Source organism: Dromiciops gliroides, chromosome 2, assembly GCF_019393635.1.
Source record: "Dromiciops gliroides isolate mDroGli1 chromosome 2, mDroGli1.pri, whole genome shotgun sequence".
Taxonomy (NCBI): domain Eukaryota; kingdom Metazoa; phylum Chordata; class Mammalia; order Microbiotheria; family Microbiotheriidae; genus Dromiciops; species Dromiciops gliroides.
Genome location: NC_057862.1, coordinates 317,344,059 through 317,359,819, shown reverse-complemented (window position 1 = coordinate 317,359,819; position 15,761 = coordinate 317,344,059). Strand labels below are relative to the sequence as shown.

The 15,761-nt window shown below is 37.4% G+C and overlaps 1 protein-coding gene across 4 annotated transcripts in view; it reads left to right on the top strand.

Annotated features, from left to right (window-relative positions):
• Nucleotides 1–15,761, top strand: part of PPP2R2B (protein phosphatase 2 regulatory subunit Bbeta) — a 511,290-nt gene that overhangs the window by 64,925 nt on the left and 430,604 nt on the right. For 2 of the 4 annotated variants that reach the window (XM_043984083.1, XM_043984084.1), the window contains one exon: nucleotides 4,602–4,625. The exons of the other annotated variants lie outside the window; for them this stretch is intronic. In XM_043984083.1, the coding sequence (XP_043840018.1) occupies nucleotides 4,602–4,625 (24 nt within the window). The remainder of the gene's footprint in view (nucleotides 1–4,601; nucleotides 4,626–15,761) is intronic. 4 annotated transcript variants of the gene reach the window in all.

The following is a 15,761-nucleotide window of genomic DNA, read 5'->3' as shown; positions in this document are numbered from 1 at the left end:
GGAAAACCATAGGCTTATTAACCCCTAAAAATATCAGAGATCTCTTTACTGGGAAGGGGAAATAGGAAACTAAGGAAGAACTTTTAGAGAGGAGGTATTAGCTTCTCATCTTATAGGATTATAAGGTTTAGAATTGGAAGGGACTGTAGAGATCAATTAGTTCAACCTCTTCATTTTATTGATGGGAGAACTGAGCCCCAGAGAGGGAAAAGGGTTTGCCCAAGGCTCTACAAGAAGGAAGTATCATTAATTTACAAACTTGCAAGGCTGGAAAGGGCTTCAAAATTCATCCTGTTCCGTCTATATGAGAATTGCCTTTCTAGATTCCCTCAGGTGTAGTCATTCAGCCACTGCTTGGAGAGGGGCACCCTGCCAAGGCAGCCCATTGCACTTTTGGACTACTTTAATTATTAGGGAGTTTTTCTTTATGTGGAGCCAAAATCTATGTAGCTGCTGATTCTACCCTTGGCTTCTATTTCTGCACCTCCCTCCTTCCCCCAGGACCAAATAGATCATATTTAATGTCTCTTCCACAAGTAGCAGAGCTGCAATTTGAACCCAAATGTTTCAACTCCATATGCAGAGTTCTCTCCATTAATACTGCATTTTCTTCCTCTCAAGAAGTTCGGTGAGCATTCATTATAGCTGTCCTGGACTCAGGCTGAGACTCTACTTTCCAGTGATACTCATGCTAAGCCACACATGTATATAGAGTAGTGCTCCAAACCACAGCTCTGGGATTAGTAATTAAATCAATAATAACTGTTCTTGGAGGGAATGGATCTGTTAACTGCCCTAGGACTCCAGCCATCCTCCCTGGACTTCCCTAACCAAAATTTCCTCCCATCAGAATGTAAGGTCCTTGAGGTCAGGTATTGTCCCACTTGCTTTGTATGTGTATCTCCAGGACTTAGCAGTGTATTTAGTACATTTGTTGTTTGGTCATGTCTGATTCTTCATGACCTCATGAACCATAACTCACCAATACTGTTTATGGAGTTTTATGGGCAAAGATACTGGAGTGATTTGCCATGTCCTTCTCTGGTGCTCGACATCTAGTAAGTGCTTCATAAATGCCATATCTTGATCTCTTGATCTATGAAATGAAGAAAACACTTGTACAACCCATATCACAGGGTTGCTGTGCAGCTGTTTAAATGAGAGAATGTGGGGAGTCCCAAAAATCTTAAAGTACAGTTTTAAGCTACTAAAGTTTAAATACTTATGCACTGATATTTTGGGGACACTTTGTGTGTATATGTATGTAGATATAAGTGTGTATGTGTAGATGCATGTATATATGTATATGTATGTTTATGTGTATATGTATGTGTATTGCTCCACAAAGTTTAAAACTCTTTATCAGGGGTTATTAATTTGGAATCCTTGGGAGGGGGGGTTGGGGTTTTTTGTTTGTTTTGGGTTTTTTTTTTTTTTGCAGGGTACTGAGAGTTAAGTGACTTGACATAGCTAGTAAGTGTCAAGTGTTTGAGACTGGATTTGAACTCAAGTCCTTCTGAATCCAGAGCTGGTGCTTTATCCACTGGGCCACCTAGCTGCCCCCAAATGCTTGTATTTTTAAAAAAATGTTTTGGTAACCATATTTTAATGTACTGAGTTTCTACATTCCTATGTATTTTGTATACTTAAAAACATCATTATGAGAAGGGGTCATGTTTCTCCTTTTTTTAATGCAATTCTGATAGAATCAGTCCTGGGATAGTTTAACACCCTGTTGTTTTTGTTAGTGTTATTGTTGTTGTTGTTATTATTACTTTAACATTTAATGGACTAATGCATACAAAAATACAATAACTAGTTTTTTAAGCTAAAAAGTATGTTAGGATGTAAACTCATCCTCTCTAGGTTCACAGAAAGTGTCCTTGGCATAGCTCTGATAGGAGACAGGACAACAGGAATGATTGGCAGGCACCTCATCCTCTTCCCACATGATTCTGATTTCCTCATTTGGTTTCCATTTCTCAAAAGCTTTGTGTTTCTTGATTAGCTTGGACATTATGAATATTTGGTATTGGGGGAGGTCTATTAAAATGTTGTTTTCAAGCTTTTATAGAGCAATGTTATGCCTCAGCTACTGTGGATAATGTTCAGTCTGTGATAATGGGCCATTTTCAGCACTGTTTTTGATTGAGTTTCTCAGGATATTTTGAAGCCTTTATTTATAGCACAGAAATTGGTTGCCTGCTAGTCCATGAAAGATAGTACATTTCTTATACTGGGTTCAAGGTCATGCCTTGCTAGCTGTTCACTAGGTGCCACATTTCTATAGACTGAGGGGTTATTTTGAATAGTTTCCATCTTATCTTTGTATGATCTACATTGATCACAAAGTGCATGTTCTTTAAAATTACCTAATTGTAATTTCTGTTGGCAATAATATGGTCTTGAATTGCCATCCGGGTCTACATGAAACCTTCCAAAAACAACAGCAACAATTAGTATCCATATAGCACCTACTATGTGCCGGAGGCACTGTGCTAAGCACTTTATAAATATTATCTCATTTGATCCTAACAACTCTGGGAGATAGGTGCTATTATCACCCCCATTTTATAGTTGAGAAAATGGAGGCAAACAGAGGTTAAATGACTTGCCCAAGATGCACATCTGATAATTAAATATTATTGTTACTACTATTCAAGCTGTCTGAACCAAACTGTAGTATTTACATTGTCACTTGGCCAAACTTCCTTCAAACTAAAGGGTTAAAAAAATAAAAGGTAGATTAAAAAATATCTGGGATAATAATCTGATTTGACCACACCTCTGACACCACTTCTCTTCTAGCTAAAACAGGTCCTGCGCCCAGGAGGAGCTATCCCTATTCTCTCATATTGAACATGGGGATGGGGAAGAAGTACTTTCAAGAAAATGATTGTAACCCCTCATCCCAGTTGCAGATGGGTCTTCTTGCCCCAATCTATATCCTAGAATAGAGCATCCTTCCTCTTGAATTTCTTCCATTTTTACTCGTTATTCATGCCCTCGGCAAACCCTCATTTGCCATGCTGAACAATGACTGTTGTGAGTAGCTTTGATTGTTGAGCAGCTGTTATTTAAATATTTATGGCCAAACTGTTCCAAAAGAGGATCGAAAGCAGCAGTGGGTGGTTTAAGAAATACATAAAAATCTATGGGGTAAATTTCTCTATGGGAAGATCTACATTTCTGTGTAAGTGCCAGATTTTCCACTTATCATTCTTACAAAGGAAACACTTAGGGCAGTTATCAACACTGGTCTTTCAGAACCTCTCCAAGTCAATTACAGCTGGGAATAACAGAATGTAGCTTGGAATTTGTGGACTGAAGGATATCTAGTAGGAACTTAGGGCTAAGGGCTTGTCTTGCTCTGATGAGTTATTACTGGCCAGCAGGCAGAGAAAAAAACCCAAAACTCTTGCCAAAAGCAACACCTCATAGTCCTCTAGGTGAGCCAGGGTGAGACTAGCCAATGGATCTCAAACACACTCCTAGGGTCTCTTCCAGAGATCTCCCTCCACCCCAAATGAAACATAATAGGCACCAAAAAAAATTTATTAGTCAACAACTGATTTGCTGACAACAATGCTGTGAATTGGCATTATTCCCATTTGTTAGATAAGGAAACTGAGTCTGAAAGAGGTTAAATGTCTTGTCTCTGATTGTGGCTAAGTATCAGAGTGGCATTTGAACTCATGTCTCTTGATTTCAAGTCCATAATTTGTTATTACTTCTTGTTTAGCAATATAAAATATCAGAGGCAAAGTGATAGAATCATTGAAATGTGTATGAGTTGTCATTTTTGAAGATCATAGAATCTTACAGTCCAAAGGGACCTTAACATCTACTAGAACCCCCTACTCAATAAAGGAATCAATCTCCTCTATAACATCCCTGATTGGTGATCTCAAGGTCACAGGATAACAGGTTTAAAGATGGAAGAAATGTTAGAGGTTACATAACCCAATATTCTTATTTTATAGATGAATAAACTAAGCCCCAGAGAGGTAAGGTGACTCATTCAGAGTCATAGAAATGGTAGTCAGTAGCAGAGTTTGTTATTCAACAATTTGACTTAATCAAGTCGGTTCAAATATATGTATGGATGTATATATGTGTATTTCTGTATATGTATACACCCAAAGATATGTGTATATATGTATAGTTGAATTGAATCTAGTCTCTGATTTGAACATCCTCTTTTTGGTTAAAGAACTTTGCATCAAGAATTACTTAATGAGATTTGCAACCTCAGACAAATCACTTGAACTCTATAGACTTCAGTTTCTCAATCTATAAAATGGAAAGTTTGGACTAAATAATACCTGGGGGGGGCTCAGTTCTGTGTTTTAATGAGCTCCTAATTCCATGTTTGTTGTTGTAGAGGAACGTTTGTTTCAGCTATCTGTAAAGGGGAAACTTTTTTGCCCTACACTTCCTAATTGATTCCTTGTCTTTGGCATTTTCTTCAGTTTTTTAAATAACATCTTAGACCAGTATGTATCCTGTTTCCTTATTTAGTACATATAATTTTGTTCAGCACATACATAAGTGTTTGCCATTTATAATTATTTCACTTTTATATTTTCTTCTCTTGTCAGGTTTCTCCACTCTTTTGGAATGTTGTAAGTAGTTTTCTTCAGAACTCATTAATCCCTACTTTTACCAGGACATAAAATGTGAATAGTTTAATTTTGATAAGCTTAAGGTATTCCATATTAGCCCATACCTATGAAGTGGTGGTAAAAAAAGTGATAGTAATGAATTTACTTGCCAGAAGATAATTGCAATAAATAATTTTCTTTCTTCACATGAATTCAGATGGAAGTCACAGGGACAAATTAATGGACTAGGTGCCCATTAGTTCTATATGCTATTTGTTATGTGTTATTAGTTTCTGTGCTCTTTAATACTATATAATATGTAGCACTTTTTATAATAGACTTGGATGGTTGGCTTTGTTTAGTTTTGGTTTTGGATAAGTGAATGCAACTGGAGAAAATATAAGGATTTTATATAAAACTTGGACTATATGGTATGAGAAACAGAGAGGGCTTCACAAACAAAATTCTATATCATACCATATCTTTAGAGTCCCAAAATTAACTAAAAAGTATAGAGTATATAAGATTCCACTTTTTTTACTATTTGTATATAAGATTTCACTTTACTATTTCTTGACTATTTTAAAAAGCATTTGATTTAGAAGATCAAAATGTTACCTTAAACTCCCCTCCAAATTTTCTCCCACATATATAGTAATCATGAGATCCTTTGAAAGGTCAAACTACAGAAATAGCTTGATTTTATTATTAACATAAAACAAGGCATAATACACAGAGACATTTGTTTGCCCCTGTCATGGAGGATGTCTAACTTGAATCCTAGTTGAAGAGGATTCCATAGAGACGGCAAGGTACTCCAGATGCTTAAGTTTGTAGATAACATTGTGCTGGCTGCATCATGCTCTGGAACATTGCAGTGCATCCTGAAAGCTATAGCCACTCAAAAGTTTTTGGCCTAATTATCCACACAGGAAAAATCAAATAGATGAAGAATGCTTATTGTCTAGACTATGATATGAGTTGAATGAAAAATCCAGAACTGATCAAATAGCATATACATGTATATATTATATAAATGCACACAAAGAGAGTTGTCTATCTATATTATTTATCCATCTATCCCTCCTTCCCTCCCTCCCTCCATCCATCTGTCTGTCTGTCTGTCTGTCTATCTATCTATCAGACTCTATCACTGCACAATAATCTAGGTCCAAAATTGAATATAAAAAAGTTGGATTTCCTTTGGGAAACTACACATTGATTTTAATGACCTTAAATGCTTCTTTGCCCCAGATCCTTTCCTGAAGGGGAGGGGTTAAATGGTTTGCCCAAGGAGGTATAGAAATATCCTATAAAGATTCAAATCCAAGTCTTCCCAACTGCAAGTCTTGATCTCTATCTTCTATGCCACAATTAAAGTAGCAGATCATTCAAAAGGGAATGGAAAGCCACAATTGTGAACCTAAGTAGACTGCTACATATTACCAGTGAAAATTTTTGCAGGAGAAGCAACTTAGAGGATGTAACCAGAAAGCTGTCTGAGTAGAAAAAGAGATGGATGGGCTAGTCACATGAGAGGAGCAAAGGGATAAACAGTGAACAACTTACATGCTTCCTTGGTATCCACACAACATCAAGAAGTTGAGAGGACAGTGCCTATCCTGTGGGTGGATGTTCTGAAGGGAATCCATGGAGGGAGATGGAAAAGATGAGAGGGTGTAAAAGGTTGGCATCTCTGTCATAGGAAGGAGTACCCAAGAAAATGAAATAATCAGTGTGTCTTAGAATAGAAGTAAAGATGCTTATGGTGCATGTCCATATCTTTTATCAGTGCTTCTATTTTTTTATTTCATTTACTCTATTAAGATTCTTGTAAGGGTAAGTAGCATGTATTGTGTAGTTATTCAGATCATGTTCTAGGCATAAAATTCACAGATGACTGAGATTTTTGTACTTAAAATGTATCTCAAAAGTTTAAGAATTGTTTTGGAGTTTCTTTGTGGTCCCTGAATGGCTGAAAAGTCAATAATTCAGGCAATAATCTGAATATATGATTTACTTAGTATTTTGTGGTTCAGTCGTTTTTAGTTGTCTTCAAGTCTTCATGACACCACTGGAGGTTTTCTTGGCAGAGATATTAGAATGCTTTATCATTTCCTTCTTCAGCTCATTTTACAAATTAGGAAACTGAGGCAAACAGGATTAAGTGATTTATCCAGGGTAACACAGCTAGGAAATGTCTGAGGCCAAATTTGAACTCAGGAAAATGAGTCTTCTTAACTCCAGGCTTGGCACCCTATCCGCTGTGCCAGCTAGTCACCCTTAGTTAACATAGCGGATAATTAAAAACAAGGCTGGACATCTATATATTCCTAAGCATGCCAAAATATTTGGTGTTGCACGATTTCAAGGCCAGATAACTAGCCGACTTTTCACTTTTTAACCAGCTGTTTAGGTGGATTGTAATGATAACCTATGTCTTTCTTGTTCTCCTCCTCCTCCTTCCTTAGCCACTTTTTTAGCCTTCTTTGCTTCTCCTCCTATAATCCATTCATCTCACAATGTATTTGTTAGAGCAGAGGAAAAGACAAATATCCAAATCAGGGATAATAAATCATTGCAAATTGCTCCAGCTACTAACTGCAAATACAAAGTCTGTTATCCAAAGTTCACTTCATGTCACCTCAATTCAAGAAACATTTAGAATCATAGCAGTATCATAGATTTTGGAGCTGGAAGGTACCCACTCTTAACCTTCTCATTTTGCAGATGAAGAAAATGGGGCTCAGAGAATTTGTAACAATGCAAGGTGACACTACAATTAAGCGCCAGTGGTGGAATCTGAAACTAGATCTTCTTGCCCCAAAGGCAAGGTTTTCCCAATGCGCCACACAGATTTCTTTAACTCTTATTATGCGCATGATATGGTACATATCTCAGTAATAAAGCAAGATACCTTATTTTTCCCTCATACACTTTTCCTTCATTCCCTGGGAAGGACAGGATTTTTTTTTTCACCGTTGCTCAATGAATATTAAGGAATATTGATCCAATGGAGTTTTCTTGGGTTTTCTGGTTGAGTTCATTGAAGATGCTGCATCTCATCAGACAACCTTCCAGGGTGCCTCTGGGAAATGAATGGAGTAGGTGCCCACATTGTTGGGAATTGATTAGAAACAATATGCTCATGACAGGATGAAAAATAAATTCAGCCATGAAAATGAGCCTTGGGCCTCCATCCTTGTGGAAATCAGGGCAAATCTGAAGGGAATCAGGCAGCAAGTTGAGGCATGTCTCATTGGGCTGAGCACAGAGTAGGGACTCAATACACATGGCTTAGACTCTTAGAACAGATAGAGTCCTTAGAGAAATAGGTGTCAGCTTACGGGTGGCAGTCCTTTGGAGGAGGGTTGTATTATTGGAAAGGGACTAAGAAATCATATGCACACCGATCACAGTTGTTTTGATCTTTATTCCGCTCTGAAAATATATGCAGCAGAATGTCACTCATGAATACATATTGCTATTTTCTAAATATATATATATATATATATATGTTGTTCTGATTAATAAAATGCATTTTAAAACATTACTGAATTCGGAATAGCTTTTTTCATCATGACTTTTCTCAATACATGGTACATCCATTAGCATGCTGGGATACTAAGTTTATTCATTTATTAAGTGCCTACTGATGCAGTGGGGGAAAGCACATAATTTTTAAAGTTACAAGATCTAAATTCAAATCCCAGCTTTATCTCTTAATAGCTAAGTAATCAGTGACTTTGGGCAAGTCATTTGTATTGTCTGGGCCTCAGTTCCCTTATCTTTAAAATGAGCAAGTATGACTAGAATGACTTGTAAGATCCCTTTTAATAATAATAACAGCAACAATAACTAGCATTTATCTTGGCTTTATGGTTTGCAAAGCCCTTTCCAGGTATTATCTCATTTGATCATTACAGGCATCCTGAGAGATGAATGATATTATTACCACAATTTGACAGATGAAGAACTCTCATAGATACAGATCTATAAGCCTACTATATAAACAAGACACAAAGATAAAAAACAAAAAAGTCCCTCATGGACTTTACATGTTGTCCATAGAGTGTGTGTATGTGTGTGTATATAAATTTATATATGCAAATATATAATAATTTCAGGGGAAAAGGAGAAATTATATTTTTTTCCAGAAATGTTTTCAGATTAGAAAATATGGAGAACCACTTACTGACTTAAGAATTACATGGTTCAATCTATTCTTATAAATGGGGAAACTGAGGCCCAGAGATAAGATATGATTTGCTTGGGTTCAGTAACTGGACCAAAACTAGAACTTGGATTCCTTGCCTAATCCAGGACCTCTTCTACTGTAGAATACTGTCTTTCTTTGGTTGATAATTTAAAAAACCCAAAACCCTAATTTTTCTCCTTTCAGCTCTATTCTATTTTTGTTTAGTTTTCCTAAGAATTTGTATTTGTTGGAGAAAGATATATACATATATATATGTATATATACATATACATATATGTGTGTGTGTGTGTATATATATATATATTTGCTGCAGGAAGATTTCATTTTCTCTAGTGAGTGACAGTGAGAGATGATAGAGGTTTTCTTTTTTTTAGATAGGAATGCTAGCCTGGCAGGTAGGGAAATAATAATATTATATCATAATTTTACCAAGCCATTTAGCAAAGTCTCTCCAAGTGTCTATGTAACTATGATAAAGAAGTGTGGGTTGAATAAGAGTACATGAAGTCAGAGAACTATGCTCCAAAAATATCATTTAGTAGATCATTTTTAATGTGGAATGAAGTCTCTAGTGGCATGCCATTGGACTCTATCTGTCAGCAATCTAAATGAAGATACCAGAGACATGTTTATTAACTTTTTAGATGAAACAAAGGAGAATGGAACATTCATTTTTTGGATGGAAAAATCAAGATTCATAAAAAATTTTCAGCAGAGTAAGATGAAAACAACAAAATAGAATCTAACTGGGATATAATGCCCTGAACTTTAAAAACATTAACTGTATAAACATAGGAATAGGGAGATGAGAGGAACCATGGGAAAATATGGCTCAACAATAATCAATATGAAAGAGTTTAGGAATGTCTAACAAGTTGTAATATATGAATATTATGAAACATTATTGTACTGTAACATGACAAATATGAAGAATTCAAAAAATGATTAGACTTTTATGTGAGGAAAGTGGAGAGCCAAGAAAATAATCTATAACACAACTATAATGATATAAATGTTAATAACTAAAAAAAATCTTAACATTAGACAATATAATGACTAATAGAGACGCCCCAAAGTAGAACAGGCTACCTTGTGAAGTAAAAAGATCCCCATCACTAGAAGTTTTGAAACAAGACAACCTTGATGACATGATGTGGTAGGTTAGACTTGATGACCCCCCTGGTTTCTTCCAATTTTGAGTCTATTTTTCTCCGAAACATTCACGGGGCAAATATAGATGACATTTGTGGAGACTGTACAAATTTTTAAAATTTCAGATGGCCCAGATGGTTTGTAAAAATTGCACCAATGCCTTCTTTTTAGGTTATTGAATTGCCATATTAATGAAACAATCGCAGCATCATCTCAGAATTGGAAGGGATGTCAGAGGCCATCTGGTCCAACCCAACCCATAGCTCAACTCTTGGAGCTGGAATGACTTTCAGAGGCCATCTAATCCAATCTGTAGAGGAAACAAAGCCTCTCTAAAACATGATGGCTGAGTAGTCATCCAGTCCCTGCATTAACACATCTAGTGATGAATAACTCATCACCTAGCAAAGCAGCCCAACTCTTATTGAGAGTTAATGCCCTACTTCTCTACATAGCGGGTATTACAGAAATATAGCAAGTTCCTCAGAGACTCGAAACATTCTGAAATTCACTGCTTCTCTCATCACCCAAGTTGAAAGGTCAGAACAGTTGAAGGTGTCATGCCTTGATCAAGGGTTTTCTAAGTATTGGCTCTTTGAATCAAGGGTTGACCATTGAAGATAATTATAGACCTTAATAGGGGGTGGCTAGGTGGCACAGTGGATAAAGCACTGGCCCTGGATTCAGGAGTACCTGAGTTCAAATCCAACCTCAGACACTTGACACTTACTAGCTGTGTGACCCTGGGCAAGTCACTTAGCCCCCGTTGCCCCACAAAAAAATAAAAAAATTATAGACCTTAATAGAGGCTTCAATAGAGCCCCCAGAGGTCTAAGGCAGGGTGTCAAAATTCTTACCATATAAAAAGGTATATTGGAAATAGCACTGACTTTTGAGTTAAGCAACCAGGGCTCAAATACTGGCTCTATTAGTCACCTTTGAGCTTGCAGTAAGCTAGCACTCCCTCCAAGATTTTTTGGTTATTTTTTGCACAATCTGCTATCTAGCTTTGTTAGAATTTTGGCTCTGCTACCTGTTTGCCCTTGTTCAAGTCACTTGACTTCTCAGGCTCAGTTTCCTCATCAGTAAAATGAGAAGGCAGGACTAGATGATCTCCAAGATCCCTTCCCATTCTTCCTATTCTGGACAAGAATCCTTTCTCTGACATTCTTGCAAGTAGTAATTCAGCTGCATCATGAAAAGCTCCAGTGAATTGGAAACTCAGTACTTCATGGGGCAACCCATACCACTTTTGTATGGATGCTACCAGAGAGAAATCACTTAATACATCAGAGGAAGAAGGGACAAGTGATAAAAATTGATTGCCTATCTTCAGAGAGGCATTGAGACAGCTGTCTGCTCTCATCCTGTAGCATGTGTCCCAAGTCTAATGGAGAATACTCCAAGACTTGTCCAACCCTGTGACTACCACATGGTTGTGGTAAATAATATGGGGATAACACCTGGGCCCATAAGGTCTGCAGTTATGAAACTCAAGTCTTCATAATCCTTAGTAATATTTTTTTAATTCCTTCTTATACTATCATTTAATGGAAATAGAGAATCTCAGAATTGGAAGAAATTTCAGAGGCTATCTAGTTCAACCATCTCTTGAATTACAATGATTGTTATAATAAACTGGGAGGTGGTCATCAGGCTTTGCTTCTATGTCTCTAAAAAGGGGGGACATACTATTACTCAAAAAAGTCCAGGATACTTTGGGGATTGGGGAAAATTTTCTATATATGGAGCCAAAATCTATCTTTCATCAACTTCCAGCTGTTACTACTGGTCTGCCCTCTGTAACAAAGAAGAATGCCCAATCCTCAAATACTTGGGCATTTGCTTTCACTGAATAGCCTTGTTGAGGAGAAGGGATTCACAGGCATTAAGAGCTGCTCAATAACAACCATAGCCCTTTCTAGTTACCTTAATAAGTTTCTTTGGTTTTTTAAATGTTTATTTATTTGCTTATCTATTTCTTTACCTATTCACCTATTTATTTATCCACCTATTCATTCATTCATTCATCTATTTATTTGTTTATCTATTATCTGTTTATTTGTATATTTTTTATTTATTTAAAACTTCCCCCACCTTACATGTAAAAACAAATTGTAACATTGATTTTTAAAACTTTGTGTTCCAAATTCTCTTCCTTCCTCCCTATCCCCCACTTAAGAACTCAAGCAACTCAATATAAGTTATACATGTGTAGTCGAGCAAAACATAGACAAAAAAACTTTAGAAAAAGGAACTATCAACAATAAAATATACTTCCATCTGTATTCAGATACCATCAGTTCTTTCTTTTGTAGATGGATTGCATTTTTCATAAGTCCTTCAGAGTTGTCTTGGATCATTGCATTGCTGAAAATAACTAAGTCATTCGAAGAAGATCATCTTACAATATTGCTGTTATTTTGTATACAGTATATTTCACTTTGTATCAGCTCAGGTAAGTCTTTCCAGGTTTGTCTGATAGCATCCTGCTCATCATTTTTTTAAATAGTAAACTACCTTTATATAGTACTTTAAAGGGATATTTCCTTACAAAACACCCATGAGGTTGATTATTGCAACAACAATAATAGCTAACATTTATATAGTACCTTATACCTGGCAAAGAATTTTCTTCACAATAGCCCAGCAAAGTAAGTACCATCATCCTCCTCCTCCTCCTCCTCATTTTAACCTTGCTCTTGCCTCTGCTTCAAAAATTTTCTCAATTACTATTGCTGTGTTTCCCTCCATCCTATTCACTTCCCATGATATTTACTGTATTTTCTGTTCTTTTTTGTGGACCAGTGAGGGTTAAGTGACTTGCCCAGGGTCACATAGCTAGTAAGTGTTAAGTATCTGAGGCTAGATTTGAACTCAGATAATTCTGAATCCAGGGCCAGTGCTTTTATCCACTGTGCCACCTAGCTGCCCCTTATTTTCTCTTCTTTTACCTTTTTCCTCCTCAAAAATGTTTTGCTTCTGATTGCCCCTCCCCCAATCTGCCCTCTCTTCCTTCACCCCTCCTCCTTATCCCTGTCCCCTCCCACATCCCTGCAGAGCAAGATATATTACTATACCCATTTGAGTGTGTATGTTATTCCCTCTTTGAGTCAATTCTGATTACAGTAAGGTTCATTAACTCCCCTGATCCTCCCCCATCTTCCCTTCCACTCCATAAGCTTTTTTCTTGCTTCTTTTATGTGAGATACTTTACCACATTCTACCTCTCCCTTTCTCTTTCTTCCAGTGCAATCCTCTCACCCCTTAATTTTATTTTAAAGATGTTATCATGGGGCAACTAGGTAACACTGTGGACAAAGTACCCACCCCGAACCCAGGAGACCCCAAGCCCAAATCCGGCCCCAGACACAAGACACCAGCTGTGCAATCCTGGGCATATCACCCCACCCTGACTGCCCTACAAAACAACAACAACAAAAGATAAACAAAAAATAAATGCTTTACAAATATCATCCCTTCATAATCAATTCCCACCTGTACCCTCTGTCTAAATTCAGCTGCCCCAATACTCAGAAAGTTCTTATGAATTAGAAGAATCATCTTCCCATGTAGGAATGTGAAAAGTATAACCTTTTAACCTCCCTCATGATTTCTTTTCCCTGTTTACCTTTTTATACTTCTCTAGGGTCTTGTATTTGAAAGTTAAATTTTCTATTCAGTTTAGGTCTTTTCATCATGAATGCCTGAAAGTTCTCTTTTTCATTGAAGTCCCATTTTTTCCTATGAAAGATTATACCCAGCATTTCTGGGTAGGTATTTTTTGGTTATAATCTCAATTCCTTTGCCCTCTAGAATATCATATTCCATGCCCTCTGATCCTTTAATGTAGAAGCTGCTAGAACTTGTGTTATCCTGACTGTGGCTCCACAGTACTTGAATTGTTTCTTTCTGGCTCATTTCAATATTTTCTCCTTGTCATGGGAGCTCTAGAATTTGGCTATAATATTCCTGGAAATTTTCATTTTGGGATCTCTTTCAGGAGATGATGGGTGGATTCTTTCAATTTCTATTTTACCTTCTGCTTCTAGAATATCAGGACAATTTTCCCTGACAGTCTCTCGGAAGATGATGTCTAAGTTTTTTTTTATTATGGTTTTTAGGTAGGCCAACAATTTTCAAATTATATATCCTGGATCTATTTTCCAGGTTAGTTGTTTTTCCAAGGTGATATTTCACATTGCCCTCTATTTTTTTTAATTTATTTGGATTTGCTTTAGTGCGTCTTAATTTTTTTATAAAGTCATTAGCTTCCATTTGTTCAATATGAATTCTTAAGCAATTATTTTCTTCAGAGAGCTTTTCCATTTGGCTTTTCAAGCTGTTGACTTTTTTCTCATGTCTGTTCATGTCCCTAGCCTATTTCTTGACTTGTAAGTCCTTCTTAAAGTGGTACACTGCTTCCAGGACACACTGTCCCAAGCTTCAGTAGGTCCTAGGTGGTACGATTTAAGGAGAGGCAGGTTCTCCACTTGCCTGGCCTGTGCTCTGGTCTGTAAATAACCCCAGGCCTACTTGCTTTTTTTTTAGTGAGGCAATTGGGGTTAAGTGACTTTCCCAGGGTCACACAGCTAGTGAGTGTTAAGTGTCTGAGGCCGGATTTGAACTCAGGTACTCCTGACTCCAGGGCTGGTGCTTTATCCACTGCCCCACCTAGCTGCCCCCACTTGCTTTTTAACCCCAAAACAAAATTCTGTTTCACTATGGTTTTTAGCTCTGGTGAGCCTACACCTTTTCCCGACCTGGGCCCGCCACTCAAGACTGCTTCCTGGTTCCCAGCATGGGCAAAACAACCAACTTCCACCTCAATGCTAGCAGAGACCCCTGCAATCTCCCCCTGGCCAACCACTCAGCCTTCTCGCCAGACTGTGAGCTTAGTTCCAGAATAAGCCACCACTGCAGCTGATTCAGAGGCTCCTGAGGGTCTCTTTCTCTGGCACGGTGAGGCTGAGGCTGGATCTGCATGCACAGACACGGGGCTGCACTTCATTCTCACTCTGGTACAACAGACATTTCATGCCAACCTTCTAAGCTGTCTTTGGCTGGAAAATTATCTCACCCAATCCTTTTGTGGGTTCTGCTGCTCAAGGAATTGTCTTATGTATGGCATTATTTGGAGCTTTTTTTGTGTGATTGTGTGGGGAGCTCCAAGAAGTTACTGACTTTCCTCCCACCTTAGTAAGTTTCTAGTAGGATTCTGCTTACTAACTACAATATCCCCTAGTAAATAATATAGGTGACTGAAAGAGCCATAGCCCTCTCTTGCAAGGGAAAGGTTTATTAGCCACTTTAGCATATGTGAATATTGGACAGGGTGTTAGGTGATGCTGAAGGTAGTTGAATAAGTGGTAACTCACTTGAGGAGAGATTTGACATCCTATAGAGAGCAGATGGAGGGGGAGGGATAAATGGAGAGAAAGAGAGAAAGAGGAAGAGAGAGCGAGAGAAAGAGGATGCCATTAGAAGTTAGCAGCTCTTAAGTGTTGTAAATGTGAGTTGCCCTAACATTTGTTCCCCACCTGTGTATACCTCATGTAATTTCTATATATGTGTACTCTTGAGCATGTGTGTATTTGCAGGAGAGTAAACATGGAATTTATGGTAGAAATATTCTGTTATTCTTTTCATTATAATGTTATTTAATTACATGTTTTTGCTCACAAATAAGTGTATCTCTGATTGACTCATAAAAATAAGTATACCATTAGGGCCTTTTAGCTATGTTCCCAAGAGAAATCTGACCAATCATGCACTAAGAATCTGGT